Source organism: Equus quagga, chromosome 7 (genome assembly GCF_021613505.1).
Source record: "Equus quagga isolate Etosha38 chromosome 7, UCLA_HA_Equagga_1.0, whole genome shotgun sequence".
In the NCBI taxonomy this organism is placed as follows: Eukaryota; Metazoa; Chordata; class Mammalia; order Perissodactyla; family Equidae; genus Equus; species Equus quagga.
Window position 1 is genome coordinate 35,260,770 of NC_060273.1, and position 18,491 is coordinate 35,279,260.

The 18,491-nt window shown below is 44.6% G+C and overlaps 1 protein-coding gene across 8 annotated transcripts in view; it reads left to right on the plus strand.

Moving 5' to 3' along the window:
• TRRAP (transformation/transcription domain associated protein) overlaps positions 1–18,491 on the plus strand; it is a 117,281-nt gene that overhangs the window by 44,625 nt on the left and 54,165 nt on the right. For 5 of the 8 annotated variants that reach the window (XM_046667796.1, XM_046667800.1, XM_046667799.1 and 2 more), the window contains exons 28-40: positions 2,019–2,115; positions 3,440–3,561; positions 3,901–4,071; positions 7,500–7,568; positions 10,003–10,056; positions 11,839–11,958; positions 12,184–12,303; positions 12,713–12,877; positions 12,972–13,153; positions 13,384–13,582; positions 14,009–14,137; positions 16,261–16,527; positions 17,858–18,064. In XM_046667796.1, coding sequence (XP_046523752.1) covers positions 2,019–2,115; positions 3,440–3,561; positions 3,901–4,071; positions 7,500–7,568; positions 10,003–10,056; positions 11,839–11,958; positions 12,184–12,303; positions 12,713–12,877; positions 12,972–13,153; positions 13,384–13,582; positions 14,009–14,137; positions 16,261–16,527; positions 17,858–18,064 — 1,902 coding nt within the window. The remainder of the gene's footprint in view (positions 1–2,018; positions 2,116–3,439; positions 3,562–3,900; positions 4,072–7,499; positions 7,569–10,002; positions 10,057–11,838; positions 11,959–12,183; positions 12,304–12,712; positions 12,878–12,971; positions 13,154–13,383; positions 13,583–14,008; positions 14,138–16,260; positions 16,528–17,857; positions 18,065–18,491) is intronic. The other 3 variants (XM_046667802.1, XM_046667803.1, XM_046667804.1) reach the window with 1 other exon arrangement.

Genomic DNA, 18,491 nt, shown 5'->3' on the forward strand with positions numbered 1-18,491 from the left:
TCTTGGCCCTCCACAGGGAAGCTTGCTCTTGAGGCTTTAAAGCTGTATTCTAGGGAGAAGAGTGTACCGTCTACTTTAATCACCCTCGAATCAGCTGGTGCTCAGAATAAGACTGGCACGGAGCAAGTGCCAGCTTGCTGAGTTTCTTGATCACTTGAATGTGCCGTGCACTGTTGAGAACCAACTTCCCGTGAATGCCCCGCGTGGCGCTGCCAGCACCCCGTGAAGTATGGACACTGACTCCTGTCATTCTGAAGATGCAGAAACTGAGCCTGAGGGTTTGTTAGAACCAGAAGCCACGGAGCAGGGGCTGTGGAGCTTCGGCGGGAGCCAGGACTCATTTTAGAGCCGGGTTCCTAATCGGCACACTGTCCTGCTGGGTTCTCGTTTTGTTTAGCGGACTTGACTTGGCCCTTGACCCCAGACAATAGGCAGTGGCAGTGGCTTCTTAGAAGTATTTGTCACGGTAAACATTCCAGTGTGGGGTGATATTAAACCACGATAAACAGAAATTAAACTATTGATACAGTCAAATTAGAAGCATTAATTCATAGAATACAGTAATGGTCTGGTGGTCAGTCCCAATTTGAAATTTTTACAAGACCTGAGTCATACTTCTGGAGGCGCTGTAAGAGCAAACTGAAGCAGAAGTCACGAGGAAGCAAATTCTTCCTGATCCACACTAAGTCTGAATTTCCAATTATGAAAAATTTGTCTTGTTTTTTTTAAGTCCTATGGTTTTGCTTGGACGGATGGTCGTATGATCATGTGGTCTAGCTTTGATCTTTTATACTTGTTACATCCTTTGTATAAAAGTCCTTGCTCATAAGACTTGACCGAGGGTCCAGGAGGGCCGCTGGAGGACGGGAGGGCTGCCTCCCTTTGGTGGTTCTAGATGTATTTTAACCTGCGTGGAAAACTCCTGAGTAAGCTGAAGACCAGAACCGGCTAGTGTTGTGATAAATCTCGGGGGATGAAACTGATTTTTCCAGGTGTTTATCAGTGCATTAGCTGCATCAAAATATGTGAAGATCTTTTGGAAAATAAAGACTCTTGAGTCTTCTCCCTGGAGATTTGGATTCAGTAGATTTGGAGTCACACCTGGGAATCTGCTGTCTAAAATCTTCCCAGGGGATTCTGGGGATGGCCGTAACGATTTGGGACTCTGGATTATGTTGTAGTTACTCAGCACTCTCTGTCGATAGAGACATAGCTGTGTACGTATGTATGTGTGTGTGTGCGCGCGCATATGTGTTTATATACGAGGAGAGCGTTTCCGAAGGTCGTACATGTCACTGCTAACGGTTTCCTCGGAGGGGTGGAACAGGGTGCTGACTTGAAGTGCTTTTCACTGTCTATCTTTTTCTGCTGTTGTACATCTTTTACTAGGTAGGAATCTTTGAGGGGAAAAAACAGTAAAAGTCTGTACCATTTTTTCCAGGATGTAAATAGAAGGGGAAAGTAGTAATAGAACGCCATATGTGACATTCTAGATGTTAGATATGTATGTATATAGTGCTATAGTAAAATGTCTGGAAGCCACAGCCACTGGGATCTCTGAGTTACAGTAGTCCTGTGATGTTCAGCTTCCTTCTTTATGCTATCCTGTATCAAAAAAGGAAGAAAAAGTATTACCACTCACATATGTGAATTGGAGCGCGTATATTTCTTGAGCACTGGCTCACAGCATGAGAAGCAGCTCTGAGCAAGTTGGAGACCTACCACCATCATGGAATTTGCTATTAGAGAAAGTGATCCTCTGTGTAAAGAAAAAACATTATGGTATCAGAGTGGGTGAGAAAGTGTCTAAGGATTTAGTTCACTAATGAGCTTGGCTGAGTTTTGCTTTAGAATAAGGACGCTCAGTCATATTTTGATACTTAAATTTTTGAGGATTTGAGTTTAGCTTATTAATTGTGTTGCAGTGTGGGTGGAAGATTGCTGTGTTCTGTTATTTGCAAGGTTATGATGTCTTCACAGTAAGAGCAGGCTAAATTAAATCCGTTTCTCTTTTGCAGCTGTTAAATTTGTGCGAGGCTGAAGATTCCGCTTTAACAAAGCTGCCCTGTTATAAAAGCCTGCCATCGCTTGTACCTTTGCGAATTGCAGCATTAAGTAAGTGAACAGAAATCTGCTTGAGTTACTCAGTACAAAAGTGAAAGGAGACGGTGGCCTTTTTTTTGTTGTCTAATTTTTCTGGCTTTTTGTGGTCTTTTTAAGTTAGAATCAAAAAATTGTATATTTATCAAACTGTGTAATGAGATGTCAACGGATTATATAGATTTCTAGGGCTTAAATTTATCACTCTATAGTAAGCAATGGAATTTATAGTAAACTCTTTATGCTACATTCTGTTAAGAATCTAATATTCTGGCTTAAGAGAGTTGTCGTGCCATTCATATATTGCCATCTTCATCCAAATCAAAGTATGTAGTAAGATACACTGACCTTTCTGGGCTTTGTAATGCTTCAGAAGCGTTTGGGAATCCTGCCATGTCGGCCTTCGTGGGGCATGGCAGTTACCATTGTTAGCACAGCAGTTGTGCAGTTCAGGAGGATGTGCTGTATCAGGACGTGCCCTCGTGCTTAGAAACCCTCGTCCCCCCCTTGGGGGGAGGGGTAAATAAATACCCCAAACAAGTGTTTTTAGTTGACTTTGTCTCTTGCTTTGTTGATTTTTAACCACTTAATAAAATGTGAGAGCCCTCCTTGAATTAGAAGTAGGGGAGCTGAGAGGCAGACCGTAATACCTGGGCTTGAGGGTGGGGCTGGGCTGTTGAAGCGGCAATTCAGAGAGCAGGAGATGCACCACAGGGATGTGGGTCAGCTTCTCACTTCTCCTGCTGGGGTTCCTCTCTTCAGGGTGCCTCTCCTGCATTCCTGTTAGCTAACAGGGGCATCACTCTTGCTGTCTCTTAAACTAACATATAGAACTTGGGTTATGTCCCCCTTCCTAAGAATATGTGCATTTGCCAAGCCTTGAGCCCCGCCAAGTTGTGAGGAGGCTGCCTGATTAGACATGGGTAGTGGAGAGCAGCTGGGCTGTGTGTCTGTTCCCTTCATCCCCGGGTCCCAGGCCATGCCCTCTGCGTTAATTCAGCGTGCGTCTGCCTGCAGGTGAGCCCTGCTCTCCCCCGCTGAGGATGTCTTGGGGGCAGGGGTGTCAGTGGGGACTGTTTTTTCTCCCTCTAGTCCTTCCCCCTCTGGACAGTGTAAGATTTATTCTGGCTTTTCTGGCAGGCTGTTGACTTGACTCCTAGATAAGAGTGAGCATGTGTGTAGAAGACCATGCGTCCTTTTGTCCTTCTCAGGGCCACATACTAGGAAGGAGAGCTAGTGATTCATGTTTTATGTTGCTTGAGAAGAGCCTTTAGACAAGGAAATTGTTCATATATTTTTCAGATTAATAATGAAATTGTATTGGTTTCTCTCCCTCAAGATGCGCTTGCTGCGTGCAATTACCTCCCTCAGTCCAGAGAGAAGATCATCGCCGCACTCTTCAAAGCCCTCAACTCCACGAATAGTGAGCTCCAGGAGGCCGGAGAAGCCTGTATGAGAAAGGTGAGGGCTGGGTGAATTCTGCACTGAGTTCTTCCTGTTCACCTTGTCTGTGTGCCTGCAGGTCTGTCTGTGGTTAATACACACTGCGTTCTTACAGTGTCTCTACCTGTTTCATAGTCAGACTGAGCCTTTTAAAATATTAAATAGTAATGACCAGTCTTCCTCATTTCATCATAAACTTCTGCAATAAATGTGGTTACTGTTTCATTTTCCCAAGGGAAACTTGTGAATTAGAGTTACTAGTTCCCAAACTTGCTGCTGGAGTCGAGTATGAGTTCCATTCTCTCGTAAAGTCTGTTCTGCTCTCTGTTTTCCTTTGTAACCTTCCTTTTTTAATAGTTTTTAGAAGGTGCTACCATCGAGGTAGATCAAATCCACACACACATGCGACCTCTGTTGATGATGCTGGGGGATTATCGAAGCTTGACACTGAACGTTGTGAATCGTCTGACATCAGTCACCAGGCTCTTCCCAAACTCCTTCAATGATAAATTTTGTGATCAAATGATGGTAAGCCAAATGTATGTAAATGTACTCTATGATAAACCTGAAAATTAATTTAAATTATTTTTTAAAATAAGTAATCCATTTACATGGTTTAAAACTAAAAAGGTGTAAAAAGGTATACTGTGAAGTCTCCTGCTCATCCTCATCCTCCAACCACGGCCTTCCCCTTCCGGGAGACAACCAACGTTAACGGTGCCCCTGTACCACAACATCATTTCACGTCAGGACATAAAGTGCTTCTTCCTTCTGTTTTATGGCTGCGTGATATCTCATTCTGTGGACATGCCATGATTTCTTTAGCCATTCCCCCACTGATGAACATCTAGATTGTTCCAGTCCTTGGCCATTATAGACAATGCAATGAAAAACTTGTAAGAACTTTAGAAGTCCTTTGGGTTTTTAGAATTACCAAGGAAATAATTATGCAAATAAAAGATCTGTTTGACAATGTTTAAACTTGAAGTGTAAGTCGAGGAAGGAGGATTTCAGCTGTTAGCTTTCTCTTGCATTTTGTAAATAGACATTTGTAAATAATTTGTTACTTCACGATTTCATGGTACATTACTGCAGGCGTGCATGTAGTTTTCGTGCTTATGTTTCCCAAGTAGCTTTTGGCCATTTAGATGTTTTAGGACATAGAGGTGTTGTTTCTGGTTTTGGTACACCTTTCCCCAGCTGTAGACAGGAGTGAGTAGATAGGTAGATATAGATGTAGTGTGCATGGAGTGTAGATACACGAATATGTGTACGAAAACCACACAGCTTTTCACCTCACATACTGATTTCTTCATAGCTACAGACACCTAAACAGTGAACAAGGACCAAAACACCCAACTGGGAATTGATAGTATGATGATTGATCCTAGAAATTATAAGTCATGCCCCAATAGTAGAGTGTAATTGGGAAACAAAGTTTGTAAGTGGATTTTCCAAATTGGAAGACTCCTTAAGCTTCCGCATACATGTAATACACATACATACCTACCAGTTTACGGACATACAGACGTTCATGAGTGTGGTTAAAGTGCATGACATTGTGTTGCTTGCTAATCAAAGCACATCAGACATACACTTTATCTTATATCCTCTTACAGCTATCGGTGCTTTCATATATGAGATCTGTGCCTGTGTTCTAAAATGTCCTCATGTTTTTATATTCATCTCTTTTGAAACATTACAGTCTGTCTCTTCCCTCTGTCGGCTGTCATTTCTTGCTGCCTTTGCATGCCTGCCTGAAGCAACTTTGTCTGTTTTTTGGTGTTTTTTTTACCCCAAATCTAACCCTTCGTATCTGCTGTGAGCTGGAATCATTCAATAAACATTGTTATCCAGAGTATTTAGAACAGCTTGAAGGTTTCTCACTAAGGCCAGGAGTCTTTTGTCCTGAAATAAAGTACGTGGGTTTTGCGTTTCTAGTTTCTTCGGAGATTTTAACCCTTCTCTGGCATTATAGTCGCTCTCTGAGTGGTTGAAGTCCTCTGAAAGCAGAGAGTGTTGATGCTCTTGATAAAGAACAATCGAAGCTACTGTTGCAGAGCCGTTTCCCTCTGGCGCCCGCCTCGCCCCAGCCCAGCCTGGACCGGAGCTGATGGGGCTTTTGCGTTTGTGGCTCAGGTCCTCCTTACGTAGCCTGGGCTGCTCTGCTCTGCCGGGTGCCGTGGTCAGGGACACGTTCGCCCTTAGGTGGCCGTACTCCTGAGACGTGTGCTCAGTCACTGGGCCTTTGGTTTCTCCCAAAGCCTATGATATGCTCTGGAGGTTAACAGCTCAAGCCTGCAGCTTAATTTTAAGAGATAAGACACCCTACTCTGTGGGGTGGGCATTCATGAAAGCTGCTGAAAATTTTCCTTTCTTAACATTTGAACTGCTTGACATTTGATCTTGAAGCCTCTTATGTGGCTAGTTGTTTCTGATATCTCCTTATTGAACTAAAAGTGAAATTTATGTACCAGTTGGCATTTTTTTCCTTTGGGGAACCTAAAAGCAGAATGAATGGTAATGCAGCTGGCTGTTTTCTCCACCTTTAATTTTGTGACTCTCGTATCTTTGGTCTGAATAGCTATTCTAATAAGATACAGGTTTCATATAGTGTACATAGTTTGGTGATATCCTTCAAGGAATTTTACTGGTGACACGTCAGTTTAGTGTTCTTAGTTTCTTTGAAGAAATGTGCATTTTAGTGTTTCTCAATAAGTGTTCCTTGGAACACTGGCCCCCCAAGATGTAGATTTTCCATGAAAAGCAGTTCATTGGCTAAGTAAGTTGGGAAACACAACTTAGTGTATTCCCCTCTTGAAGTTTTACAAGGTCTCTAGACATTAAAGGCTCAGGGAAAAGTGTTTAGGTGTATTTCAACCGTCCGTCCCCAAGCCTGTTTTACCGTGGAGCCCTTTTTAAAGCAGCTTGTTAACTTCCTGCCGGGCAGCAGTGTTTTGAAGAACAAGTTTGGACAGTCTAGGGTAATGGGTAGTTCTCTTATTTGGATGCTCTTGTTGTGGTTTTAGCTGTAGGCTCTGACTGCTTGTCTGCCCGGTTTCCTGGACGTGGGCGGGAGCCTGGCTGCCACATGCCCAGTTCAGGCCAGAGTCACTCTGGGCTCACAGATCTTGCTCATGCTCTTACAGCAGAACGCAGAGTCGTACCACGGAACGATTGCCCTCATTCTGCACAGAAGGGGATTGCTACCTATTTGCACTAACTTGCATGGCCTCTGACCAAATGGGATCCATGCCCATATCACTAGCCCATTCCCCTGGGTCCCCCTTGTGCCCACTAATCCTCAGCCACAGCAGCCACTGTTCTGTTTCTGGCTCAGGGCCTTGTCCTTCCTTTTCTCCAGCTGGAGCACTCTTCGCTTATGCTTCTGGCTTGTCTGTCTCAGCAGGGCCCTCCCTGACCTCCTCAAACCTCATCTAAAGCTGGTTCCTGGTATTCTTTCACGATTCTTAAACCATAATTGTTCACACAGCAGGCACCTATGTGTTTTACCTTGTTTTCCCCACTGAAACCTGAGCTCCACGAGGACAGGGACGATGTCTCCTTGTTCACTTCGCTGCCCCAATGCCTAGCATGGTGCCCAGCTCATCACAGCACACACTGAACAGCTGCGATGCACACTGACCCAGTAGTAAGGTGACCGTAGTAATGATGGATGGAGCAAACTCCTGATGTTGGAATGGCCGGGTTTCGAGACGTTTTCTGTTGGGTCAGGGTAAATGCAGCCTTTCTATTTATAGAACATAAAAAATGCCAGTTCTTCTCATCACTACTTTGATGGTTGTGCTCTTTCAGTAATAGAAACACTGCTCTTCTCACATTAAATATGATGGAAATTAGTGATTACCTATGAGTTTTCCCCTAAGAGCAGCCTTTTGGAATTGAAATGCTCCTGTTGTAAGGAAAAAATGTCTAAGGATGTATTTTTTCAACAGCAACATCTGCGAAAGTGGATGGAGGTGGTGGTCCTCACCCATAAAGGGGGCCAGAGGAGCGACGGAAACGTGAGTGACTTGTTTGTTTCTGGGAGGGCACCCTTGCCGTGCACTGCTGTTATCACTGTTCATATTGGAGCAATGCGTTCAGTTAAAACACCGGTCAGAAAGCTAGTTCTGTATGGTTATAATCTATGTAAGTTGTCAAACGTATTTTATTAGCATTACATTTTGCTTTTATTTCTCTTAATTGTTGAACGTTCCTTTTCATGTTTCTTTAAAATATCTCTTTTGTTCACTTTGATATGACATTTTTGTTGATGAGAATTCTGGGAAGGTTGCAATGTTAGTATTTCACTTTTACTCATTTTGCTTTAAAGTGTATAAAGTGTATTTTCTAGACTGTTCTTGGCAGCTGCTGTGTGCATGGTAGTGCATTCCTCGGCTGTTTTCCATTGCTTTTCATCATCATCGCCTCATAAAACCAAGTAGAGACTTTAGGACTTACTAAAACATTGAGGAGAATGTAATAAAGCATCACTAAATATTGGCATGTCTGTTTTCTAGGTCTGAATCCCCCACCTCAGTGTTTGCCAGAAGTCAGATGGCCAGTACTTCAAAACACATTTTTATGGTTTTGAGGGAAAACCACTTTAGTTAAATCTTTTTAAGAATCTGATGTTGGTCGCTAAAGCCTTTGTTTCTTAAAAATGAATGGTTCTTGCTGTTTTGAATCTAATCTCATTTGTATATATTAATATTCTTTCAAAATATTTTTTAAGTCAATGATGTCCTGTCAGTGGGATGGTGTTTTCCCTAAGTTCCTGTTCCGCCTGGTGAAATTGTACAGCAGGATCCTGAGGAGGGAATCCTGTAGCTCTTCAGAGGCATCATTAACGTGGCTTTTTGTCTCCTGTGCCTATTTGTCAGATGCTGTGTTTCATCCCAACTTGGTTTTTTTTTTTTTTTTTTTTTTTTTGGCTTTATTATGCTTTGTTTTGACCATTCTGTGTCAAGGTGTTTTGTTTACGTAAGTCTTGTTTCCTGCTGCTTCTAAACAGCCAACTAAGCAAAACTAAACCAGGATTTTAAACTTTTTTAGGAGTGTTATGCCATCCATGACCTCTTTGAAGGTTTGTTATTTATATATGCAGGAAAAAAAATAGGGACTCTTGGTGGGAAGAGCAGAGCGTGTTTTAAGAGCCTCGGCTCTTGGGAGCAGGTGCAGGTCCTCTGTGCTTTTCCTCCCCATCTCTCATCTCTTAGGTATTTCGCTCTAGATTTTATATTTGTTTTTATAATAAGCTGTTACTTCTCTGAAACACATAGCCAGTTCTAGAATAAACATTTAAAAACCTAGTGGGTAGATGAATGACTTGCATTAAATCAGAGAGGTTTCATGAACTTTTCCAGCAAGTTCTTTGGAGGGCTTTTTACGGGGCTGGAGGACATCACATAGGGGATGGAGCCATGGGCACTGGGAGGTCCTTGAGCCCCTGCTGAAATGTGCTGGTCATCATGGGAATGTATTCCCTGGGCACCTAGGAATGTCCAGCTGCAGGAGGTTAGGCCGCAGGTCTGAACTCGGGGGCTGTGGTGTTTGGGGTCCACAAGCCACCTTGCCTTGGCACAGGTCCAAGCTGCCTGTCTCCTCTTGAGCTCTGATCGTTTTTCATGGATGCTGTACAGGATTGGGAATGGGTCTTGGAAAGTAGTGTGTTCCTATTTGGTTAAAGACCCCAATAACATTGCCGAATTGAGAAACTAGACTGAAGACTTGTTAAATAGTTGACTAAAAATAAGTAAAAGCTCCTCTGTAGTGTCAAGTACCCTCTGATCAGAGCTTTGCATCCTCCTCATGTTTAGGAGAGTTTGCCTGATGAGCATTGAACTCACGGGGGAGAACTCATGACCACCTGTTAGGCCGTGTCTGCGTACACACACACGCACCCACACCCATATGCATACACCCACACACCCACAGCTTCACTTCACGAGGTAACCCAGGTGTCTGGTGGGTGGTGTCAAGGCCTGTGGGTTGTTGTGAGTCTGGGGGCCTCAGACATACCTAATTGGTGGGGCTTAAGCTCCTAGTAGTAGTAGTCTTCTAACTGTAACTGGGAAAGAGAGGGTTTTTTTTAATGTCTCAGCACTGCACATAAAATCTTGAATTATTCTAAACAAAACAGTTTTTTAAATGTATTTGCATACAACAAGGTCTTACAATTTCTTTCCCTAGACAAGAAATCCGAAATTCCTGTTTTTTACATTTGGTTTAGGGAAGGGATACATTCTATTCAACGCTCTGAGAAGGGCTGTTTGACGTCTGAAGGGTGGAAGGTGCATTTTTTGCTGTTGAGCATTTGTTAATTATTGTGTGCTTTCTGATAATTGTCTTTACTGTCTTGTTTACCCCAATAATCCTTACTGTGTATGAGTATATGGGACGTTTTTATGTCAATAACATAAATAGAAAAAAGATGATTTTCCTCCCCATCCTCAGGAAAGCATTTCAGAGTGCGGGAGATGTTCCTTGTCTCCATTCTGTCAGTTTGAGGTGAGAACAACCTATTAAAAGTCAGTTTATGACTTGCAATGTGAAGAACAGTTTATATTTTCTTTTCTTTTCTTTTCCTTTTACCTTTCTGTTGCTTTTTTTCATGCTGTAATTTTTGTTTTGGTTCAGCCTGCCATGGAAGGGGTAGAGGTGAGAATTTCAGTGGAGGCGCAGGAGGGGGTCGTTGTCGTCTTTGGTTTTGCTGTGACTTGTGGTTCTGTGATGGACAGAGTGCCTTGTGCCCTTGAGTGCGGTGAGCCGTATTGTCTGTCTGTGGCGGAGTTGTATCAGTACCATTGCTGTGAACTGTCCGGATGCCACGCATGTTTTCTATTAGGACGTTTTAAGCAAGATTCTAAGTTCTTTGGTTTTCTACATGTTAGAAGTGCCATATCGTAATACTATTTAAGATTCAATTGAATTTTGCTATCATGATGTTCGTATGAACTCATACATCTCAAAACCTCTTGAGAGGAAACTCCACAAAGAATATGTTAGACCAGCTAGAAATTGAGAGGAGTTACATTTTCTTTCCTATGACTGACTGCCTGCCTGCCTTGAATTTAAATCCGCATTGCCCCCTGCACCCAGTGTGCGTCTCTCCCCACTGCGGGAGACACAAACACAGTCAGACTCCGAGCTCTCCCTCTTCTGTAAAATGGGGATGGTAAGGTCTGTCATTCCCGTCTTCCGGAGGTGTCATGAAGACCACAAGAAGGCATTTCTTGACAGTGCTTTGAAAACGAGAGCCATTAGAAAAGTACCATTATTAGAATATCATTCTAATTTTGGGATGCAACCTGCTCTGTCTGAAGACTTAAAAACACCGTAAAAGGAGCGCTCTGGAGGTGGGATGGGGCAACACTGAGCTAATTTTTCTCACTTCTTACCCATCTCACTGTTTCTCCTTTTGGTTTAAAGAGGCATTTTGAGAAGAATCTCAAATGCTGCTGCTGGGACGGGGTCCCCAGGACTGGTGTTATCATCCCCATTTTACCGTGCTCCGAGGGCCGGTGTCCGTGCACACCCTGAGCTGTCCAGTCCGGGCGTCTTCCCGGGCCTGCGGCCCTGGAGAGTTCCTTTGAATTACAGACGCAAAACCGAGGAACTGAAACTGAATCCCACAGTTGGAATGACACTCAGAGCAGTTGACCACTGAGCTGCCAGCACATTAAGAAGGGCCAACTTCTTGCATTTCCCATTTTTCACATTCAGTATAGCGGTTTGTCAGCTTAGTTGACAAATACTCAGTTCCATGGTCAGTCATTTATTTATGTTGATCCTTAGTCTCCAGGGTAAATACTTGTGTTTTTTGAGGACTTTTTCTGTGCTAAGTTTTGAGGGCAAAGGAAGTCTGTGCCCTCCGAACTTAGTGTGTTGGGAAGACCCCATGATGTCACAGCCAAGTGAGGGAATCCTGACACGCTCAGGGCCATGGGCATGAGCATCCCCTCCTCCGTGAGGGGCTGGCCTGGGCCGCCCATCAGGTCGCTGCCAACACTTGTCAGTGTATGTGGACACAAACACACAGTCACGTCAGGTACACGCTCAGCCCCGCTCCCCTCGTTGTCAGATGAAATCTGAAGGCCGAGGGCAGTTAGTTTCCTTAGGCCACAGCTGTCATCTGAGATTGGTAAGTTGTGGCTTTTTACATGTTAACCCTGCTTCCGTTGGCTAGCCTTGCGAATGTAGCTAGACTGTAGCAGGGTCTGTAGTAATTTTGATACCTCTAGCCAGCAAAATTAATTGGCCTATTTTCTGATTTCTGATTTTCTTCATCAGGAAATGAAAATTTGTTCGGCAATCATAAACCTTTTTCATCTGATCCCGGCCGCGCCTCAGACCCTGGTGAAGCCTTTGTTAGAGGTCGTGATGAAGACGGAGCGGGCGATGCTGATAGAGGTGATGGGCAGGCTCGGGGCTGATGCTCCTTCTTCCTCTGTCTGTCGCCTAGCATGTTTTCTCTTTGTTATAGTTTAGATGGATTAATACAACAGTATAAAGATGTTAGATTCTGCGATTTGCTCGTGGTTGTTAGTGGACTGCAGTTCTTGGGGAGAAATGCACACTCCTACCGCGTTAGGTTGGTGGACCCTGAGGAGATGGAGTTTTCGCCATGTTTTCTAGGCTGGCAGTCCGTTCAGAGAGCCTCTGATCAAGTTCCTGACGCGGCACCCCTCGCAGACGGTGGAGCTGTTCATGATGGAAGCAACGCTGAACGACCCCCAGTGGAGCAGGATGTTCATGGTGAGGGCGCGGGGGCCGGAGTCGGCAGCCCCGCCGTCTGCGTCAGCCAGCGTGCTCTGCAATCTGAGACTCTGTCGCTGCTCAGTGCCAGCCTTTATTTTCCTCTACTGTATTTCACTATTAGGAACATCATTGCGTGTACGAAAAGTTCAAGTCCAAGAGCATCCCTCTCTATAGGGTTTTGGTGGTGGTAACAAATGAATGAACTGCTAGGATTATAGAAATCGTTATCATGAAGTATGATTACTGTCTAAAAAGCATTTTTAAAACAGATGCTTACATAATTTTTTTTAATCCTGCCTAGAGAGATTTAGAAAGCACCTTAGAGTTTATATCATCTATATCTGTATCTCTGTCACTTTGTGAGTTTTGATTAGCTTAAAACAGCTTGTTTTTGTTTTGTTTTCAGAGTTTTTTAAAACACAAAGATGCCAGACCTCTGCGCGACGTGCTGGCAGCCAACCCCAACAGGTTCATCACACTGCTGCTGCCCGGCGGCACGCAGACGGCCGTGCGCCCTGGCTCGCCCAGCACCAGCACCATGCGCCTGGACTTGCAGTTCCAGGCGGTGAAGGTAGCGTCTCTTCAGTGAACACCTAAAATCTTCAACTTCAGTTGAAGCGCAGAGAGAACCCTGTCAAATTCCCGAATTGTCTCTTCTTTGCCAGATCATAAGTATTATAGTGAAGAACGATGACTCCTGGCTGGCCAATCAGCATTCTCTGGTGAGCCAGTTGAGACGCGTGTGGGTGAGTGAAACCTTTCAAGAAAGACACCGGAAGGAGAACATGGCTGCCACAAACTGGAAGGAGCCCAAGCTGCTGGCCTACTGTCTGCTGAATTATTGCAAGTGGGTGCTTCTGTCGTCTTTGTGTCAATTGACTTGTTCCATCCAGTAAGCTAAGCTGGAGCCTCTTTCCTAACTTGTGCGTGGCTGTGGTTCATGGGGTGTGCAGTAGTCAAATTTGTTGTAGAGAAGGGACTATATATAGCTTTGAGCTGTGTAAAAGGCAAGTCAGAGATGATACATGTTATCAAATTTGCCATAATCTAACCTGTTTCCTTTCTTTGACCCTTCAGGAGGAATTATGGAGATATAGAATTGTTGTTCCAGCTGCTCCGAGCCTTTACTGGTCGTTTTCTCTGCAACATGACATTCTTAAAAGAATATATGGAGGAAGAAATTCCCAAAAACTATAGCATTGCTCAAAAACGTGCCCTGTTTTTTCGCTTTGTGGACTTCAATGACCCCAGCTTCGGGGATGAACTGAAAGCCAAGGTGAGTCCCAGCATTACGCAGTAGAAGCCACGGGCATGGGAGCTAATTTTCTAGGGAACCAAGAGTACCATTCATGTTCTGCTGTCTTGGTTGATACTTAAATAGTAGTCCCGACTGTTTATGAGGAAGATGCCATTGTTGAGAAAATTGAGGCAGATCCAGCGGTGAACCAGTCTTGAAAAGTAGTTTGCTAATTTCTTGTTTGTCGAAAATGACTCGTTTGCAGTAAGAAGAGTAAACCAGGCCGACATCTCTTTTCTTCAGGTTTTTAACCTACCTTTGTAGTGGACCATCTGAACACAAGTCAGGATGATTATGTGCACCCATGGTGCAGTGTGACCAAGGTGGTGGTCCTGCCGACCTTGTTAAAGAAAGAAAGAGCATGGCTTCATTGTCCTTCTCCTTCATTTTTTAATTTTTTTGCAGGTTCTGCAGCATATCTTGAATCCTGCTTTCCTGTACAGCTTTGAGAAGGGGGAAGGAGAGCAGCTCCTAGGACCTCCCAATCCAGAAGGCGATAACCCAGAAAGCATCACCAGTGTGTTCATAACCAAGGTGGCATGACTAACAACGCATTGGCATGAAAAGGAGCCTGACATGTGAATGAGTGTGTGTGTGTGCACGTGCGTGTGTGTGTGCTCGTGTGTGTGTGTGAGAGAGAGAGAGAGAGATGGGTTCATTGAAGTAGGTTTATTTCCCTAAGGCTTTTAGTTTTCTTTTTGAAGATTGGCCCTGAGCTAACATCTACTGCCAATCTTGCTCTTTTTGTTTTCCCTCCCGAAAGCCCCCCAGTACATAGTTGTGTATCCTAGTTGTAGGTTCTTCTGGTTCCTTTGTGTGGGACGCTGCCTCAGCGTGGCTTGCTGAGTGGGGCTAGGTCTGCGCCCAGGATCCGAACCAGCGAAACCCTGGGCGACCAAAGCGGAGCGCACAAACGGAACCATTCGGCCATGCGGCCGGCCCCAGGCATTTAGTTTTCATGATTACATTAGTTTATAGCAGAACATTATATTATAATTGCTACTAGTGAATTTTTTAAGGCAGCCTCACTTTGGAATGAATTAACTTTTCTATATTAATAGATTCCAATGAAAAAGAATTTATCTCAATGAAAATTCAGATATCCAAGTTATTTTGTAAAAACCCCTATTGCTGGTCAATAGATTTGTGATGTTCTGTTTTCCTCTTTGGCTTTACAAAAGAATCTACTGAAAGCCAGTAAGTATATTGGACTTGATCCAGTTGCCCCTGTGACCCTATGTTGCCAAGTTAATGAAACATGGTTATGGTGGTAGTAATGTCTGACGTTAGCTTAGGTTTTAAGGTCTGTGCGTTTTACGGTAGCGTTTCCAGCTTGCACTGGAAGGTCTCTTGAGTTAACATTTCCTTGTCGGTGCCCGCACTGTTTCTCGCAGTACATCGGCTGTCCTCTGCAGGCTGGGCTGCCGGCCCTCACTCGTGGGTGTCGTGTTTGCCTTGAGTGTCCTGCGTTCACGTTGTTAGAGTGCTGTGAGCAGTTGGCATTCCATGTCTACAGTGTGGGCTCCAGGGGCTCTGGTAGAGGTGACCACCGAGTACACATCAACACTCTTTGGAAGGACACAGCTGCTTTTCTCGCCTGTTCTGCCCTGGGGTCTAGGCAGAGGGGACTGTTGTTCATGTTGGCAGCTTACGGGTCCTTAATAGTCTTTGTCCTTTAAGATGGACCTCCTTCCTGCAGTTTTGACCCCACCCCACCCTCTGGAGGGAATGAGAGCTGAGCCCAAGGGATTATTTTCGATCTGCATACTGCCATTTACCTTATTCTGGGCGACTATGGGAGGTGGTGGCCTGCACGTGGCCCCTTCCCCAGTGCTGCCCTCCAGGCTGTGTCTTCTGGATCGGAGGCTGCTGGGGCAGCGCAGGTGAGGAGCTGGACTTGAAGCGTTGGATGAGCAGAAATGGCCCTGAGCGGGCTGGAGACGCTGGGAGGGCCCCCTGGGAATCAGCAGATGCAGAGAGAAGACTTAGGGGGCGAAAGGGACCCTGATGAAAGCGCAGTTGTGTTGGAGGACTTCAGTCTTTGAGACCTTCCCGTAGATGGAAATAGTTAGGCTACTTGGTTGAACTGAGTGGTACAGTGGATAGATTTGGTTCAATAGAGACAGTAGGCTGTTCCTTAAAGAATGTACTTTTTTTTCCTATAGCCACCAAACACATACAAAAATCTATAAGATACTTGGTAACGTAGAAAACTATGACAAGTTTTTAAAAACAGAGATTTTTTTCCCAGGGTAACATTTTCTGATCATAAAACTGAAAAATAAGGCCTAGATAATGATAGTGGACCAGGAAAGAAAAATCTCAACTACGGGGAAGTTAAGAAGCTCAGTCCTGAATCATCTTGTGTCGAAGAGGACGACTTCCTTTTCCACCGCAAGCCCCTTCACCCACTGCATTCTGCCTTCTAAGTCTGACCTTTTTTTCAGCATTGAAATAAATTCAGTGAGTTTCTAAATCCATATGTAGTAAGGAAAATCAATGTGACGTCGACTGTGTCATTGTAAGACTTCAGGTATATATAGGGTTTGTGTGTGTGTGTATTTTTTGATAAAAGTTTAAACTTGCCATATGACCCGTAGTAGGTAACACAATTCAAAATCAGAACTGAGTTCCTTTCTGCTTCTCTTTCTCGGCAGGTCCTTGACCCAGAGAAGCAGGCGGACATGCTGGACTCCCTGAGGATTTACCTTCTGCAGTATGCCACGCTGCTGGTGGAGCACGCTCCCCACCACATCCACGACAACAACAAGAACCGCAACAGCAAGCTGCGCCGCCTCATGACTTTTGCATGGCCCTGCCTGCTCTCCAAGGCCTGTGTGGATCCCGCTTGCAAATATAGCGGACACTTGCTTCTGGCACACATCATTGCCAAGTTTGCAATACACAAGAAAATTGTCCTTCAGGTACTTTGCGAGGCTCCCTCCTGTCCACGTGACGTTCACATATATTTCTAACATGTACACATTGCTCCCTCGTATGATCACAACTTCCCTTTCCTGTTGTCTTTTCCCAGTACCTTTTAAAAATGCGTGTCTCTGCCATCCTATAAACGCAGTGAGGCCTCTCGTGATTACTCCTTCTCTCCTTCCTCTCTGGTCACTGCCCTGCTCTCTCGTTCCTCTGCAGCCTTGCTTTTGAAACAACAAAATGCCTCCTTTGTCCACTCACGCTCCTTTACGCATTGCGTTCTGCCTTCCAGTCAGCTGTTCCGTTGACAATGTTTTGGTCAAGGGCCCAGCCCACTCCTTAGCTAAAGGGAGTAGGTACTTTTGAACCTTCGTCCTGTCAGCCCTCTGCTGCGTTGACGAGCTCAAGCATGTCTTCCTTGTGTCTCTCAGTGGGTTAGGCTTTGATGTCAGGCATCCCGGGGTTTGAGTTTCATTTCTTCCATGTACGCGTTCTGTGGCCCTTGGTGATTTAGTTTACTGTCTCCGTGCAAGAATTACAGGTAATGATACACTTAACTGCTCAGCCTTTCTGTCCTGTTAAGTGATTGCTGATAAGTGATCGCTTCTGTTCTATTTTGTGAGTCACTCCTCATTATTTTTCTCTGATCACTCCCTCTTGTGAACTTCTGTGGTGCCAAACCCCAGACCCAGATAAAGCCAGTGGCCTCTCAGATAGCACCTCCCACAGGTGCTTGAGATAGAAATAAAGTCTCTGATTGGCCTCGCTCTCCCCCAGTTGTCCCATCCAGATAGCTGGGGGGCTGCCTGTGATGCCCTCTTGTTCTCCCCAGCGTCCAGGCGTGGGCAAGTCCTGTTGTTTCCAACACCCTTCCTGTCCCCACCATGCTCAGTAGCAATTGGGTGGTCTTTGTGTTCCCATGACCTTAATTACATCAGGCCTTCGGCTCTCACTTGACCTCTTGCAAGACTGCCTCTGACAGTGGTCCTGTTCACTACATTCTCCATGCTGCGTGTACCTCAACTCATTTCCGACTACTTGTACTAGACACGCGATCCCTGCCCTGAAGGAGCTACATCTTACTCATCTTTGTGTACTCCACCCTAGCCTAGCATGGCACAGAGTAGGTGCTCAGCAATATTAGAATGAACGTGTTCATTGATCAAAACTTAATGAAAGAGAAAGCAGCTAACTGCTTCCTAATAAGAGCGCCTTAGGAGTTTTTAAAAAATTGTTCTGCAAAAATACTCTGCCTTGGTTCTAAGTGATTTTTATCTTGTTTTTTAAAGCCTTCATTCTTATTTAAGAATCTCTTTCCCGTTTTAGGTTTTTCACAGTCTTCTCAAGGCCCATGCAATGGAAGCTCGAGCAATTGTGAGACAAGCGATGGCTATTTTGACTCCGGCAGTACCTGCCAGAATGGAGGATGGGCACCAGATGCTGACCCACTGGACAAGGAAGATCATCGTGGAGGAGGGACACACGGTCCCTCAGCTGGTTCATATTTTGCACTTGATAGTGCAGCATTTTAAGGTTTGTGGAAATGCTGTAGATGGGTGTGTAATGCGTTTTCAGGCATCTGCTTTGAACTTGTGCCTCTTTCATTTTCTGCAATAAGGTGGTCATTCATCTTCTAGTAAAGGTATTTCTGGTCCATTGATTACTACATGTATGTGTGTGTCCACGTGTGTGTGTGTGTGTGTGTGTGTGTGTGACTTTATCAGCATGGGAGTTGCTGTAGTTTAGAGACTGTGTCTCAGGTGTGTGCTTGTTTCTGTCTAAGACTGCGTTTTTCTTGTAACTGCTCAGCGGACAGTGAATGCAGGTGAGTTGTTACTTTGGGAGCTCATCATTGTTAACTTTCGATTTTGATAACTTGTCTTGAAAATTTGTTCATGTCACTGGCACCTCCTCTAGCCAAATCACCCACTTTGTTGGATTTATTCATATGTAAATATTT